Source organism: Apus apus, chromosome 1, assembly GCF_020740795.1.
Source record: "Apus apus isolate bApuApu2 chromosome 1, bApuApu2.pri.cur, whole genome shotgun sequence".
Lineage (NCBI taxonomy): Eukaryota > Metazoa > Chordata > Aves > Apodiformes > Apodidae > Apus > Apus apus.
The window spans coordinates 205821858-205835718 of record NC_067282.1 but is presented as its reverse complement, the minus strand read 5'-3'; the positions used below and the strand labels follow the sequence as shown (position 1 = coordinate 205835718).

The 13861-nt window shown below is 50.4% G+C and overlaps 1 protein-coding gene across 3 annotated transcripts in view; it reads right to left on the bottom strand.

Annotated features, from left to right (window-relative positions):
* Positions 1-1351: 1351 nt before the first annotated feature.
* The window catches only part of PPP6R2 (protein phosphatase 6 regulatory subunit 2), a 98416-nt gene continuing 85906 nt past the window's right edge, over positions 1352-13861 (bottom strand). For 2 of the 3 annotated variants that reach the window (XM_051612181.1, XM_051612189.1), the window contains exons 23-24: positions 3321-3467; positions 1352-1933 (exon numbers count right to left, since the gene is read on the bottom strand). In XM_051612181.1, coding sequence (XP_051468141.1) covers positions 1882-1933; positions 3321-3467 — 199 coding nt within the window. In that variant the 3' untranslated portion in view covers positions 1352-1881. Of the gene's footprint in view, positions 1934-3320; positions 3468-12150; positions 12266-13861 lie in introns of those variants that run through there. The other variant, XM_051612198.1, reaches the window with a different exon arrangement.

The window sequence follows — 13861 nt, the reverse complement described above, 5'->3', positions numbered from 1 at the left end:
ACCCTGTGCTGCAGGTACGTCGCTGTCGGGTCCTGATTCTAACAGTGAAAATGTTTTGTTCCTCTCACTCCCCTCCCCAGGTCCCCCCCCACCTCTCAATGCAGTTCAGAACGTTCCAGGTGCACCACAGACACGTCACAGGTAAAGACAGAGGGGTTTAAGAAAGACTCAAGTGGGGCTGGGAGGCCTTAGCTCAGGGCAACAGATGTGTGTGAGGTACTTTGCCATACTCACAGGGTAAGTCCCTCGATATGCACAAGTGGGAATGTATCTGCAGAGAAGCTGTTTGGCTACCCGGGTGTCAAGCTTCCTGCTTTTACTCCCAAGGGAACGATTTCCAGCTTAGGTCTCAGGCTACTGAAGGAAGCGGCACTGACCACGGGGCAGGTGGACTTGGGCACCCAGCTCACACACAAAGCAGCAGCCCCAGCTCTGGATCTAGACTATGGGAGTAGAGAAGAAGCAGGGGAGCACTGGTGGTGGTCACCTGCTACTACCAGCCCCAGCCTCTGCAGGTGGCCCAGCACCCACCCCCGAGGGTGCAGCTCCAGGCTGGGACACACGCAGTGCCGGGGCCGCGGGGCAAAGACCTCAGGGATGGGCTCTACAGAAGGTCCTTCAGCCTGGGCAGGAGAGCCTGTGCTCCAGAGCCAAGGACACACCTTCACCTGCTCTTGCCCCCAGGCAGCGTGAGGCAGAGTCCATGTCTCTGTGCTGTTTTCATGCAGGCAGCAGGATGTGTCCCCCCAGCGTGTCCCAGCACCTGGGCAGTGACAGCAGGACTCCTGTGCTAGGGCCACGTCACTCTCCCGTGTTGTCACTAGGTACAAAGTGCAAAAGTGTTGCTGTTCCTGCATCCATTAAAAACTTTAAAAACAGAACAAAACAAACAGAAAAGGATTTCCATGATCTCTGGGAAGCCCCTCAGTCCCCAGGGAGCCAGCAAAGGCCTGAGGAGCCATTGGTGCCCACCTGCCCTCGCTCCCGCCGGGAACTGGCTCCCTGGCTCCTTCTCCTCCCAGCTGGCAACCACCAGGCTGCCTTCTTTGCATACTCCAGGGAGGAGGACAGGGGGAAGGGGAGTTTTGATGGCTCGGACAGCAGAGACCAGTTGCCAACTGCCCCACACTCCTGCAGGGAACTGCCACGTCTCCAGAGGAGAGAGCACTGGGCAGTTCCCTGGCATGCAGGGACCTCCCGCTCCTCAGGGCAGCTCAGCTCTGCAGCCAGTCAGCTCCTTGGCCTCTGGCTTGGGGCAGCATCAACGACTTCCCTCCCCCCCACAAAAAGGTAGAATCAAATCCCTCCCTGCTCCATCCCATGTAAAGTGTTTGCATCTTTTCCTCCTATGAAATGTTTCTGATAAGGCTTTTATTGCTCTACAAAAGCGGTGCAAACGCTGCCCCGGGGCAGCTCCATCGGGAACTTTGGTCACACACTGTGGGACTCTTGTGCACTGTCCAAGTCCCAGCGTTAGACCTGCTACCTTTCTGAAGAGAAGCTGAAATACTGTGTGCAAGAACACTAAGAAAAACAGGACTGAACCCCAAATACAAAACAAAACCGAGGGAGTAGAGGGAAGGGGACAGGGAACTCAAATGAGGCAGAAGGCTTGTTGGGAAGAACCCACCATTCCTGTGATGACTAACTGAGCAATGCTACATTTAGACAATGCAAGTGTCTTTCAGAACAGATTGTTGGTGTTGAAACTGCGTGTCTGGTCCTGGATGCCAGCTCTCTCATCAATGCAGCATTTATTAAAAAATAAAATTAAAATGAAAAAAAAAAAAAATTAAAAAAAAAAATAATAAGAAATTGACAAATTGCATCACCAGGTAGCAGCCTGGCCTGGGTCACACACATCCCACTGCAGCTGGTGCATCAAGCAGGGCCGTTTAACGTGGCTTCAGCACAGGGCAAGACTTCTTCTTTCCTAAGGAGAAACCCAAAGAGTAACATTAGAGACACATGAGACACTTATGAGACCCTGGCCCAGGTTGCCCAGGGAAGCTGTGGCTGCCCCATCCCTGGAGGTATTGAAGGGCAGGTTGGATGGGGCTTGGAGCAGCCTGGAATGGTGGGAGGTGTCCCTGCCCATGCAGGGGGGTTGGAACTAAATAATCTCTCAGTTCCCTTCCAGCCCAAACAATTCCATGATTCTGCAACTACTGGAACATACTCCTAAGTCTTACTTCCATCTTGGTTGGAAACTCTCCTCATCAATAGTACCTGACCCATCCTCTGTTTCTTCTACCTGCTAAAACACTCTCAGCTTCCCAGTGAGAACCTCCTGCAAATCCCCAAATACTCCATTTGGAAATCAAGACAGAAATGGAAAAGTCAACTTTGACCACCAACTGAGCAGCATTCAGGAATTCACTTGAACCAGAAGTTTGGAAGGTGGCCACTGGGGCCCTGAGGCCACCAGAAGGCTCCAACCTGCCCCCAGGCCCCCTCCACCATCAGCCTGGGAACTGCACATGGGTCTTGGCTGCAGCCACACTTGGCTCAGCACCTCCTGCCACAAACCTGCTGGCTGGGCCCCACAGCTTGTCCCAGGATGAGGATGTGAATCATGGAATGGAATGGTTTGGGTGGGAAGGGACCTCAAAGCCCACCCAGTTCCAACCCCCTGCATGGGCAGGGACACCTCCCACCATTCCAGGCTGCTCCAAGCCCCATCCAACCTGCCCTTCAACACTGCCAGGGATGGGGCAGCCACAGCTTCCCTGGGCAACCTGGGCCAGGCTCTCCCCACCCTCACAGCCCAGAATTTCCACCTCACATCTCAGCTCCAGCTCCCTCTGCCAGCTGGAAACCCTTCCCCCTGCTCCCATCCCTCCCTGCCCTTGTCCCAAGCCCCTCCCCAGCTTTCCTGGAGCCCCTTCAGGCACTGGAAGCTGCTCTCAGGTCTCCCTGGAGCCTTCTCTTCTCCAGGCTGAACACCCCAGCTCTCCCAGCCTGTCTCCAGAGCAGAGCTGCTCCAGCCCTCCCATCATCTCCGTGGCTCCTCTGGCCTCTCTCCAACAGCTCCATGTCCTTTTGTTCAGATCCCAGAACTGGCCACAGTTCTATGTATTCTTTATTACTCTTATTACTTTAGCAATTTAATGAACAGATGATGCAACAGCATTTCTGGCAACTGACAGGTCTGGGCACTACATGGCAGGAACAGCCCCCCAGGACCTGCAGTGTGATGCACCCCGAGACACTCCAGTACTCCTGGTGTAACTCTGACCGTGGACTAATGGTAGAATAACCAGATTCAGGGGAAGACCCAGTTCCCAGTCTCAGGCAAAGGAGGGTTCTGCCCAGCTCACCTGTCCCTCGTGGCCGTGCCCGTGACGGCCGTGCTGGGGTTCTGCTGCTCCTCCGAGTGCTGGGCCACGTTGTTCAGGGGCTTGGAGGCTTTTGTGGTGCCCATGTCAGTGATGGCCAACTTATCAATCACCATGCAGTCTGCATCACTGTGTGGGGAGAGTTCAAGTTCATGTTAAAGGGTCAATCAAGGGGGCTTGAATTCCAATGGAGTTAAAAAAAAAACAACTCCTCCTCTCCTAGGACAGGCCACGAAAATCCCATGAAGAAACGTGAACTGGAAAGAAACTGGAATGAAAAGGCAGTGTGTGCATCAAGGGGTTGTTTCCTAAAAAGGAACAAGACACCAAAGAGGCACAGATGACTCCTGGAGGAAGGCACTTCCATGCCCTGCAGCCAAACCCAGCGGAAGAGCTGCCCATGCATCTTCACCACCCCCACACCAGGCAGTTCTCCTCCCTCTGCAGCCACCTCCGCTGGTCACTGTCCTGTGGATGAGCAGACACCAAAGAGCAGCAAGATGCAAACGTGAAGTACACTTGGCCAAGACTTTGCAGGTTTAGAGGGTCCAGAAGGTCGAGGTTATCACCAGGACCAATAAACCAGAATCCCTGGGGGTACCTGGAGACCCTCAGCACACAACACCACAGAAAAGCCTGTGCTGGAGGGGACCTCAGAAGATCTTCTAGTCCAGCCTTCCATGGACAGCCCAGATGGGTTCACCTCTCCTGGACTCACCCTCTGTTACCCAGCACAGCCAAGTAGATCCCAAGCCCACTGCTCCTCAAACTGCCACTTCTGGCTCAGTGTCTCTGATCCAAGAACGGCACCTACACTGCTCCACTCTACTGCTTCCTCCCCAGGGCACCTCTGTGCACCTAGAAACCACCTAAGTACAGAACCTAAAACTCTGAAGAAGGAAAAAGGTCGACTGGATGCTCATGAGTGGTATCTTCAGAAGCCAGACACAGTTACATTAACTTGCTTTCAGTAACAAACAGAATTGTTTTGGTTGGAAAAGACTTTTGAGATCATTAAGTCCAACCAAGCCTTCCAGGGACATCTCCCTGCAATCCAACAGAAGCTCCAAGCTCAGAGAAGGTAAAAAACCCACCAGCATAAAACCTTCAATTCTGCTGCTTTTGTGTGTTGGCAGCTGGAGGGGTGTTGGGAACACCCCAAGACATGGAGCCCTTGGCCACGGCTGAGCAGTGTCCAGGGCCTCAGGGCTGGCTCTCCAACATCTCTCCTGGCCAGGAGGCTGGGGGTGGGTGAGACCTTGGGAGGGGACACAGCCAGGACTGCTGACCCAAGGGTCCTTCCACACCATGATGACTGCTCAGCAATAAAAGCAAAGAGAAAGGAGGTGCAGGTGTTCATGCCTATGATGTCCAGGCTGGACATCACCTGCTGGTGGGAGGTAAGAAATCTTTTCTTTGCCTTTGCTGGTTGGACTTGATGATCTTAAAGGTCTTTTCCAACCTAAATGATTCTGGGATTTGCTTCTGCACATGGTCTTTGCTTTCGCTTTAATAAACTGCCTTTGTTTATCAGAAAAAAGGAAGGGAAGGAGATGCTCCAGGATCCAACAGAAATTCCTTTGCAGCCTGGGGTGAAGACCATGGTGAAGCAGGCTCTGTCCTTACTGCCCATGGAGGTCCATGGTGGAGCAGGTATCTACTCACAGCCCATGGAGGATCCCATGCCAGAGCAGGCGGATGCCTGAAGGAGACTGTGACCCCATGGGAACCTGTGCTGGAGCAGGCTCCTGGCAGCACCTGTGGCCATGTAGAGAGGACCTCACACTGGAGCAGTTTGGGAAGAACTGCAGCACATGGGAAGGACTCAGGTTGGGAAGTTCAGGGAGGACCTGTCTCCTGTGGGAGGGACCCCAAGTGGAGCAGGGAAGGGTGTGAAGTCCTCCCCCTGAGGAGGAAGGAGCAGCAGGCACAAGGTGTGATGAACTGACCCCAAACCTCATTCCCTGTCCCTGCACTGCTGGGGAGGAGGTGGAGGAATCAGGAGTGAAGTTGAGCTCTGGAAGAAGAGGGGGGTGGGGGAAGGGGTTTAAGATTTAGTTTTATTTCCCATTACCCTACTCTGATTTGACTGGCAATAAATTGAGCTGATTTCCCCAAGTCACGTCTGCTTTGCCCATGACTGCACCTGCTGAGGGATCTCCCTGTCCTCACCTCCACCCACCAGCCTTCCATCTGTTTTCTCTCCCCTGTCCAGCTGAGGATGGAGGGTGATGGAGCAGCTCTGGTGGGCACCAGCCTCCAGCCAGGACCAACCACCACAGGTAGGAGGCCCCACATTTCTAACTGGGGAGGTGATTTCTCTGAACACCTTTATTTTTTTGCCTTCTAAGGCAGAGGACGAGCTTGTTTGTGAATGACCTTCCTCACAGTGCAACCCAGCCTGATTCCTCCTCCTTTCAGACAGCAAGCCAACCAAACTGGAAGGAAAGCTCAGCAGATGACTGAGCTGGCACCCTGGCAGCAGCTGCCTATGTATGCAGATTATATGCAGAACAGAATCACTGTCTGGTAATTAAGACATGTGGCAGATTCTGAGACGAAGGTGCTATTTCTGTAGCTACTTGTGCTCTTGAAAAAAAAAAAAAGAGATTAAAAAATGAGGAATAATGAGATCAAAACATTTATCTTCCTAAAGGGCCCATGTGCTCTTCAAAAGAAATACCACAAGTATAAAAATATACTTTGGAGAAACTGCAGGGAACAGATGAGACAGCAGAGAATTCAACTGAGCTGCCAGAAATGTCATTAGAAAATGACTTCCCACACAAGAAACTGGAGCTCATGGGACTTCAATTGCTTAGAGAAATTTCTTCTATTCAATCACTACAGTTTCCATGACACAAGCATCCTGATGTTAGATAAGGTTGCTGCCCATGCATGGAAATGTCTCTCTCTTCAACAGGCTCCTGGAAAAGCAACTCTGGCCACAAGAACCTCTGCAGAAGGACACGGACAGGCCAGACTAATGGGGTAAACCAGCCCCAGGAGGTTGTGTGGAACAAAGAACACCAGGACCTGGGCAGGAGAGTTAACACCACCACCTATTTCTGGCCTAGAATAACCTCTGGTGTCTGTAAATATTTTGTCAGTGCTCCTCTGGTCAGGTTCTTTTTAGCAGGGAGGAGCATCCCCACAGTGCCAGGCTGGCACAACCCTGCTGTCCATCCAGTGCTCACCTCCACAGGACCATGCAGCCTGGTTACCTGCTCCAGACACCCCAGGCTGAGGGCAGGGACAGGGAACATGTCACCTGCAAAGGACAGACCTGTCCCCCCTCCAGGCTGGCAGAGGCAGCCTAAGCAAGAGAGGCTACCAGCAACATCTGGATCTTCCCCAGCCCCTGCTTCGCTGGCTCTGCAGACACAGCTGATGCCTCCCACTCCAGGAGGAACTGGGAACTGTTGAACTCTCATTCCAAGCCACTTGTACAAATTTTCCAGCAGCCAGTGTCTGTCCAGAGCTGTGGCTTCTTTCCCAAAGGACAAGCACCCAGCACAAACAACTGGGGAATGCCACCTACAGCCATGCCCACGGGGCTGCCCAACACGAGAGCCAGGACAATTCTCCTTTATGTTCAGTGAGTCCAACAGCACAGCCAAATGCTGCAGCTTAACCACCAAGTTTGTAAATACTCCCCTGGAGGTCACTTGTCACAGAGTCCTCTCTGTCTGCAACAAGGCTCCTACAGGAGAACTTTGAGATCCCCTTGGGGTCTAGAGATAGAAGCAGCTTTGTGGTGGCAGGGGGCTGTTACTGCCTGGGGCCCAGCAAGGAGAGCACAGGCAACAAACCAGCTGGGCATCTCAGGGAGGGGAAAACACCCCTGTGCTACTGCAGACACCAGCAGGAACCCTCCTGCTGGAGCCACCTTCAGAATGGAACGTGGTGAATTCTGGCCATGGTCACTGGAGGGTGGGAAGCTGAGGAACACCCTCAGGGACACGTTTCTCAGCCTGCTTCCAAGCACACCAGGGGACCAAAAAGGTGGTGAAAGGGAAACAGGTCATTCTCCTTTACTCCTCCTGTTGGATTTAAAATCTTAATTATCACCTAGGGTTTGTCCTTTAAGTCAGCAGCTTCTCAAGGCAGGTACAATCCCATCTCCTCTGACTGATCTGAACTGCCCAGCACTCAGGAGTCCACTTTGCATAATTACATTATTATTGTTGTTATTAACAACAACAACAACAACTAATAGTAAATAATAAATAATATTTTTTAGCTAAGAACTATTTAAAATCCTACTTCTTCCCAAGCTGTTACTTTATGTTAGCTGATGTGTAGGTGGGTTAGACAAGGAAGGCTACTGAAACACCTCTGGTCAAAGCTGCATCTGCTTTCAAGAAGGCTTTCCATGCCCTTCCCAGATGGACACAGGTTGCTTTAGACAAGGGACTCCAGAAAAGTCTCCCAGCTGCTCTGAGGAAGGTCCCACCTTCTGTGGGAAGCCAGCAGGGATTTGTTTTCCCAGGCTGCTGGAAACGTGCAGCTCTGCCAGGTCATGAGCTCAACTTCAGCAACTGCTTAGAAAAAAACCTGTCATAAAGGTACCAGAGAGTTCTCAGCTTTTATTATGGGTCATATAAAGAAATATCCTCCATCCTCGTTCCAGACCTCAGCTGGGACACAATGGCTGTTCATTCTTGTTTGCTCTAATGCCCAAATCCTGCAAACCCCAAGCCTCCCCAAGCTATTAGTATAATTAGTTTTGCTGAAGTGCAATTTCTTCTTAGAAAAAGAGGGTTTAACAAAGTTCACATTTTGTAATGACTAAAGTTGTCATAAAACCCCTCTACATCAAAACTGGTACCCAGGGAAAAGAGGGATTTCCTGTTCTGTTTATAAAGATGAAAACCTCAGGAGCCTGCTTACATTTTGCTAACAATTCAGTTCTTCTTCTAGATTTCCATCAGCTTTAGGGAGAAAATACTTCAGCAATGCAATGTTTTTGAACACCTCTCTTGCCCAGGTTCATCACACCCATCTTGATGCCCCTCTCTTGCCACAGATCTGCTCACCGAGAGCCTCTGGCACTGAGCAAGACAAATTAAGCTTTGTTGGTGGCTCAAATGTGCCCAAGTGACCTGGAACTGTAGGATCAGATGGAAATGCATGTGCTACAGCACCTAGTACAGCTCCTCCTGATGCCAAGTGCAATATTGACCTACCAAGAATCCATTAAAAATTCAGGCTGCAGAACCAAATGATGGCAGATCTTTAGATATATCAGGAAAGAAGGATTTGACACGGAAGGAAACAGCCTTGGAGAGGTTCTACCCACCTCCAAAGCTCACTACTGTGGCTCCTGGGATACACTTTACATATCCTCTAGTCTCTTTTGGTAAACACTTAGTATCACAGACAACAAAACATGGTGAGGACACACTAGGAAAATCAGTGGTAGTATAAAGAGAGAAGCAAGAGCTGTATAAAGAGCAGAACCCAACCACAAGTCTCATGCTGAGCCCACAAGCCAGTCCTTAAAAACCAGGCACCAGCCAACCAAGAGACAAAGCAAGAGCTGCTCAGGCAGCCATGCCACGCTCCTTCTTCCTGGAGCACTTGGAAATTAGTGGTTGGCTGTTAATTAGACAAAGTCACACCAGACGGGAGGTCTGGCTTCCAAACCGACATGCAATCTGCCACTAACGAGGCCAACGTTCATGCTGTGGTAGAAGGTCCCATCCACGCCAATTACTGCACCAAGTGTTCATCTCTGATTGGAAAAGTGCTCCAGTGAAATGGGGCCTCGAATTAGCCACTATTATTTTTTCTTTCTGAATAAACACACAGTGACATGCAGCCAAGTCCCACAGGTTGCAGCAGCCATGCTCCATGCCCCCTTTCCCACAGCACACCCCTTCCCCCCAGGCATCTGCTCCAAGCATTCCAGCAGCTCCGTGCAGAGCTGGCAGCCAAACCAGGCACAAGCAGGACAAAGGCTCCTCATGCCCATCTCCATGCTGGCCATGTGTGAGGGCAAAGCCCAACATCATGCAGGACAAGCAGGCACAGGAACGGAAAACATGTCCCAAAATGGGAGAGCTCAAAACATCCACAGTGACAACGTCGCTCCACTCAGCCCGGGAAACTGGAGGATTCTTGTCTCTGCTGCATTTAAGTGGACGCTGCAACCAAACCCCTTGCTCAGAGATGGCCAAAGGCTTCCCTGGCCCCACACCTGGCTGGACCCTGGGAGCCCCCACACCCCACAGACCCCCTGGTCTGTGCCCAGAGCCACAGGGGGAACTGCTGCCAGCTGCTGCCCCTGAGATGCTTCAGCAATTTAGGGTTGTCAGGGTGGTTAGAGTGAACATTGAGTGCCTTGACCCCAGACTGTGTGTGGCCAGAAACAAGAGACTTTTACAGTGGTTTTACAGCAACTGTTATGTGAAAATGGCAGAACTGTGTTCAGGTCTGGGCCCCTCAGGACAAGAAGGACATGGAGGGGCTGGAGCATGTCCAGGGAAGGGCCACGGAGCTGGGGAAGGGGCTGGAGCTGAAGGAGAAGGGGCTGGAGAACTTGTGAGGAGCAGCTGAGGGAGCTGGGGGTGTTGAGCCTGCAGCAAAGGAGGCTGAGGGGAGACCTGCTGGCTCTGCAGCTGCCTGAGAGGAGGTTGGAGCCAGGGGGGTCGGGCTCTGCTCCCCAGGAACAAGCGACAGGACCAGAGGGAACGGCCTCAAGTTGTGCCAGGGGAGGCTGAGGTTGGATCTGGGGAACAATTCCTTCCTGGCAAGGGTTGTCAGGGCCTGGCCCAGGCTGCCCAGGGCAGGGGGGAGTCCCCATCCCTGGAGGGGTTTCCAAGCCCTGGAGATGGTGCTGAGGGACATGGGGCAGTGGTGACCTTGGCAGGGCTGGGGGAACGGTTGGACTGGGTGATCTTAAAGGTTCTTTCCAACCAAAAAACATTCTGTGATTCAATGACATCTCTGCAAAATGCACAAGCTGCTCTTTGTCTCACCTTCAGCTCAGCTGTAAGGGAAGAGCTGCAGCACCTGCAGTGTCTGCCTGCAAAGCTGAGGGAGGCACTGAGTGAGAGCTGGGACCAAAGCCAGAGGAGCTCAGATGGACTCCAGCCCCTCCTCTAAACTTCCTTTTTCTGCTGCTTATCCCTGCCAGCTGGGTGAGGAAGCACTGGGGGCAATGGGACAGTAAATGTGTTCAACCACTTCAAGAAAAAAAATAAAGATTAAAGGGGAAAAAAGCATTTCAGGTAAACTTAATAAACCGAAAGAGAAACTCAAAGTTACCAACACCCCAAGCCCAGCAGAACCACACACAGCAAAAGCTGGAATATTTTAACCAGTTTGTTTTTTTTTTAAGTGCAGCTCATATTTTAAGGAGCTGCTCAGAAGCCTTATTAGACCAACTCAGCAGCCAGATCCTTCAGACAGATTTTGGAAGTCATGGAGAAGAAATGCAAAGGCTCGGGCTGGTATCACAGTGTTAAAAAGAAAGCACAGAGACAGAGCAATGAGAGTCACCTCCCACCCAAGTGCTGCTCACGCTGCCTATGCTTTTTGCATCCACTATTCTGCCTTCCCATGGGATCCAAGTCTCAGGACTGTCCATCCTGCTGCCCAGGAGGCGTGTGGAGCTGCCTGGGCCAACACCACTGCACAGCCCTTTTCGCCCCTCGCTGGCTTCTACAACTTCAGCAAAGCCCCGCAGAAATGTCCCAGCCCTCCACACTTTGCACTGGCCCTGAACAGCTTCTAGAAGGCCCAACCAGTCTAAAACCGGCATGAACTTCATCTCTCCAATCACTCCTTAACAGCTGGAATCTTACTACATTTCTGGGGCCAGACCCACAGCCTGCTGGCACGGCCTGCGCGCTGAGAGCAGCACCGACCCACCTGCTGAGGACACAGGCAGAGAACTTTCAAAAGCTTGTTAAAATGGCATAGTTCATTATTAAATAGTAAGGCAAATAAAGGCAAGTTGTAATTAAAACTGTTTTAAAATACCACCCAGCCTATAATTCTGAAAGCCTTCAGTCTCTGGGGAGTGCAGGCATGTGCTGGGCTGCGTTTCCTGGACCTCCTGCTCGGAGGGGTCATTCTCTCTTCACTGTCCTTTCTAGATCTGAAAGCTTCACATAGTCCTCTTCAAACGAAACAGTTATGAGACATGCTTATCACAGGGAATTTCTCTTTTTGCCTCTGATTTCACCCAGAAATTACAGCAAAGCCTTGCCAGCCTGCACATGCCTGGGAAAGGCATTGACATGGATCAGCTCTGGAAAACGATGCGTCAAACCCCGGGGTGTAAACCAGAGCAAACTCTGGGAGGAAGAAACAACTGTTTTGTTAAAAAAAAATAAAAAGCATCTGGAAAACACACCAACCATTACTCTATGTATTACAGGATCCCAGTCAAACATTTGTTAGTGCTGTTGTAAGAAAGTCCCAGGAGACTTGAGCACCACCCACCCAACACGGGCAGCAACCCCAGGAGCGGCTGCGTGGGAAGTGCAGGCAGAGAGGCCCTCCTGTTGCCATCCTGGCCACAGGATGAACTTCCCTTTTAAAACAGTAATAAAATAATCTTAAAAAAATCCTCTTTGCAGAAAGAGCTGATGAACAGGTGGAATGGCAGAAGCTCAAGGACACAATGCATGAAACTGCTGAGCCCCCATGTTTGTTTTCTGGTGGTTTGGAGCATTGACTGTGAGCAGGACTGGACACAACCTCAACAACCAGCTTTGGGAGATACAATTTCTAGGACCTGTTGTAACTGACTGTGAAGAGATGAGCTTCCCCAGCCCAACAGCTCTTTTTTATTTTATTTTTTTTTCCCAGCTCAGTATGAAGGAACTAATGGGAGAAACTACTCGTCAGGTGGATGTTTGGAGCCCTGAGAAGGTGACGGTCATACATACCCTCTGACTGCAGGTCTAAATACTCTGAGCAATACCCACAGCAAGAGAGAAGGGCAGCAAGAGAGGCAGGGATGGGAAGGAAGCAAAAAAAAGACAGGAAGAAAAAGAAAACAGTAAAGATTGCTGAAAAAACAGACACCAGAGTTAACTTTGCAACTGTATCCTCAAGCCTGCTCCTGCCAGCAGAACCTGCAGGAGCATTTGAAAAGCTGTTTTCAAAGAGCACAATCACTGAACATGGCATTTCCCACATAAAATTCAGATCAATATACAAAAAAAAAGCAGAATATTTGACACATTGTAAAAAGCATAATTCTCAAGGCTAACAGACACATTCTCAAGTTACCAAAAAGCAAGATGTGGCAACACTGGAAGCTCTTCAGCCAGGGAAGTGCTGCAAAACCTCTCAGCTTTTCACAAGGAAATCTGATACAGAATTAGATACAAGAAAGGGAGGTAGCTACTTAAATCTGAAGCACCTTCCTTGTGTATGATGTCTGAACTACTGCTAAGAACAGTGGCCACCTGCAGCAGAACTGCCACGAGGGACATTGTGCTGAGCCATGGCAGGACAGACCACTAACTTGGCAGAGTTTAAATTTTGGGGCAGGCAGAGAAGCACCAGCAGTTCAGGTGATGATCACGGAGGATGTCAGAGGCAGCTACTGCAACATCTGGAGCTTTCATGACCCCAGTGATTGAAGCATCTAGTCCTTGCACAGCTCCAAGGAGTATTCAAGCTCTCCACTAGAGACTGCTGTTTATCTGTATTCCTGGAGTCAAAAGGTATTAGTGTAGAAAAAGAAAACTATTTTCTACAAAACTAGGAATGTGGTTTGGTGACAGTTTAGGACTTCTGGCAAGTGCTTGTAGAAAGTCACCAAGAACCACTGATTCCATCTGAAAAGTTCTTAAGCTTTTAGTATAGTTCATTTCCTTGAAATCATTAAGGAACATGGTAAGAAATTGTTATGTTCACTACTGGCTGTTTAACAGAGACAGGTTGGCTGGGAAGAGAAAACACCAGGATAGCTGCAGGTTTCCATTATGGTCACTGGTCATTATGGGAATTCATACAGACCTGGAGCAGCAGAAATGCCTCCTATGCAACAGGTTTCTGTCTTCTCACAGCCTCTGTTTTGATTTTTGGCTACAGTTCTAGCTGTGGAAAGCTACAGACACCTCTCAGACACAGACTGTGGTGACTCAAGTGTTTACTTTCTCTGCCAAAGTGGAATTAGTTCTGTGGAGCTGCAGTCATGCAAAACTGAGCAGCTTCTGGGAGCCTCATCCTCACTGCAAGTGCTCAAGATACATGCACTGATTCAGAGAGAAAAACACGTTCAAAATGACACTGCCTGACACAGAAGCACAGCCCACAACATCCAACCAGCCAAATGAGAAAAAACCCAATAAATTCCCCACCTGCTCTGAAATGAAGACATAAGAACATGGCAGCTAAGGGTGACATTGCTACTGTGAATCAAGGCAGAGCTACACCTGGAACAGCTCCACTCACAGACACCATGTGTTCAGAGAGGAGAAACATCTGGAGCAGAGTTTGTTTTAGCTCCACATGCCAAGGATTTAATGAGATGCAACCCAAGTGCAATGAAGGCT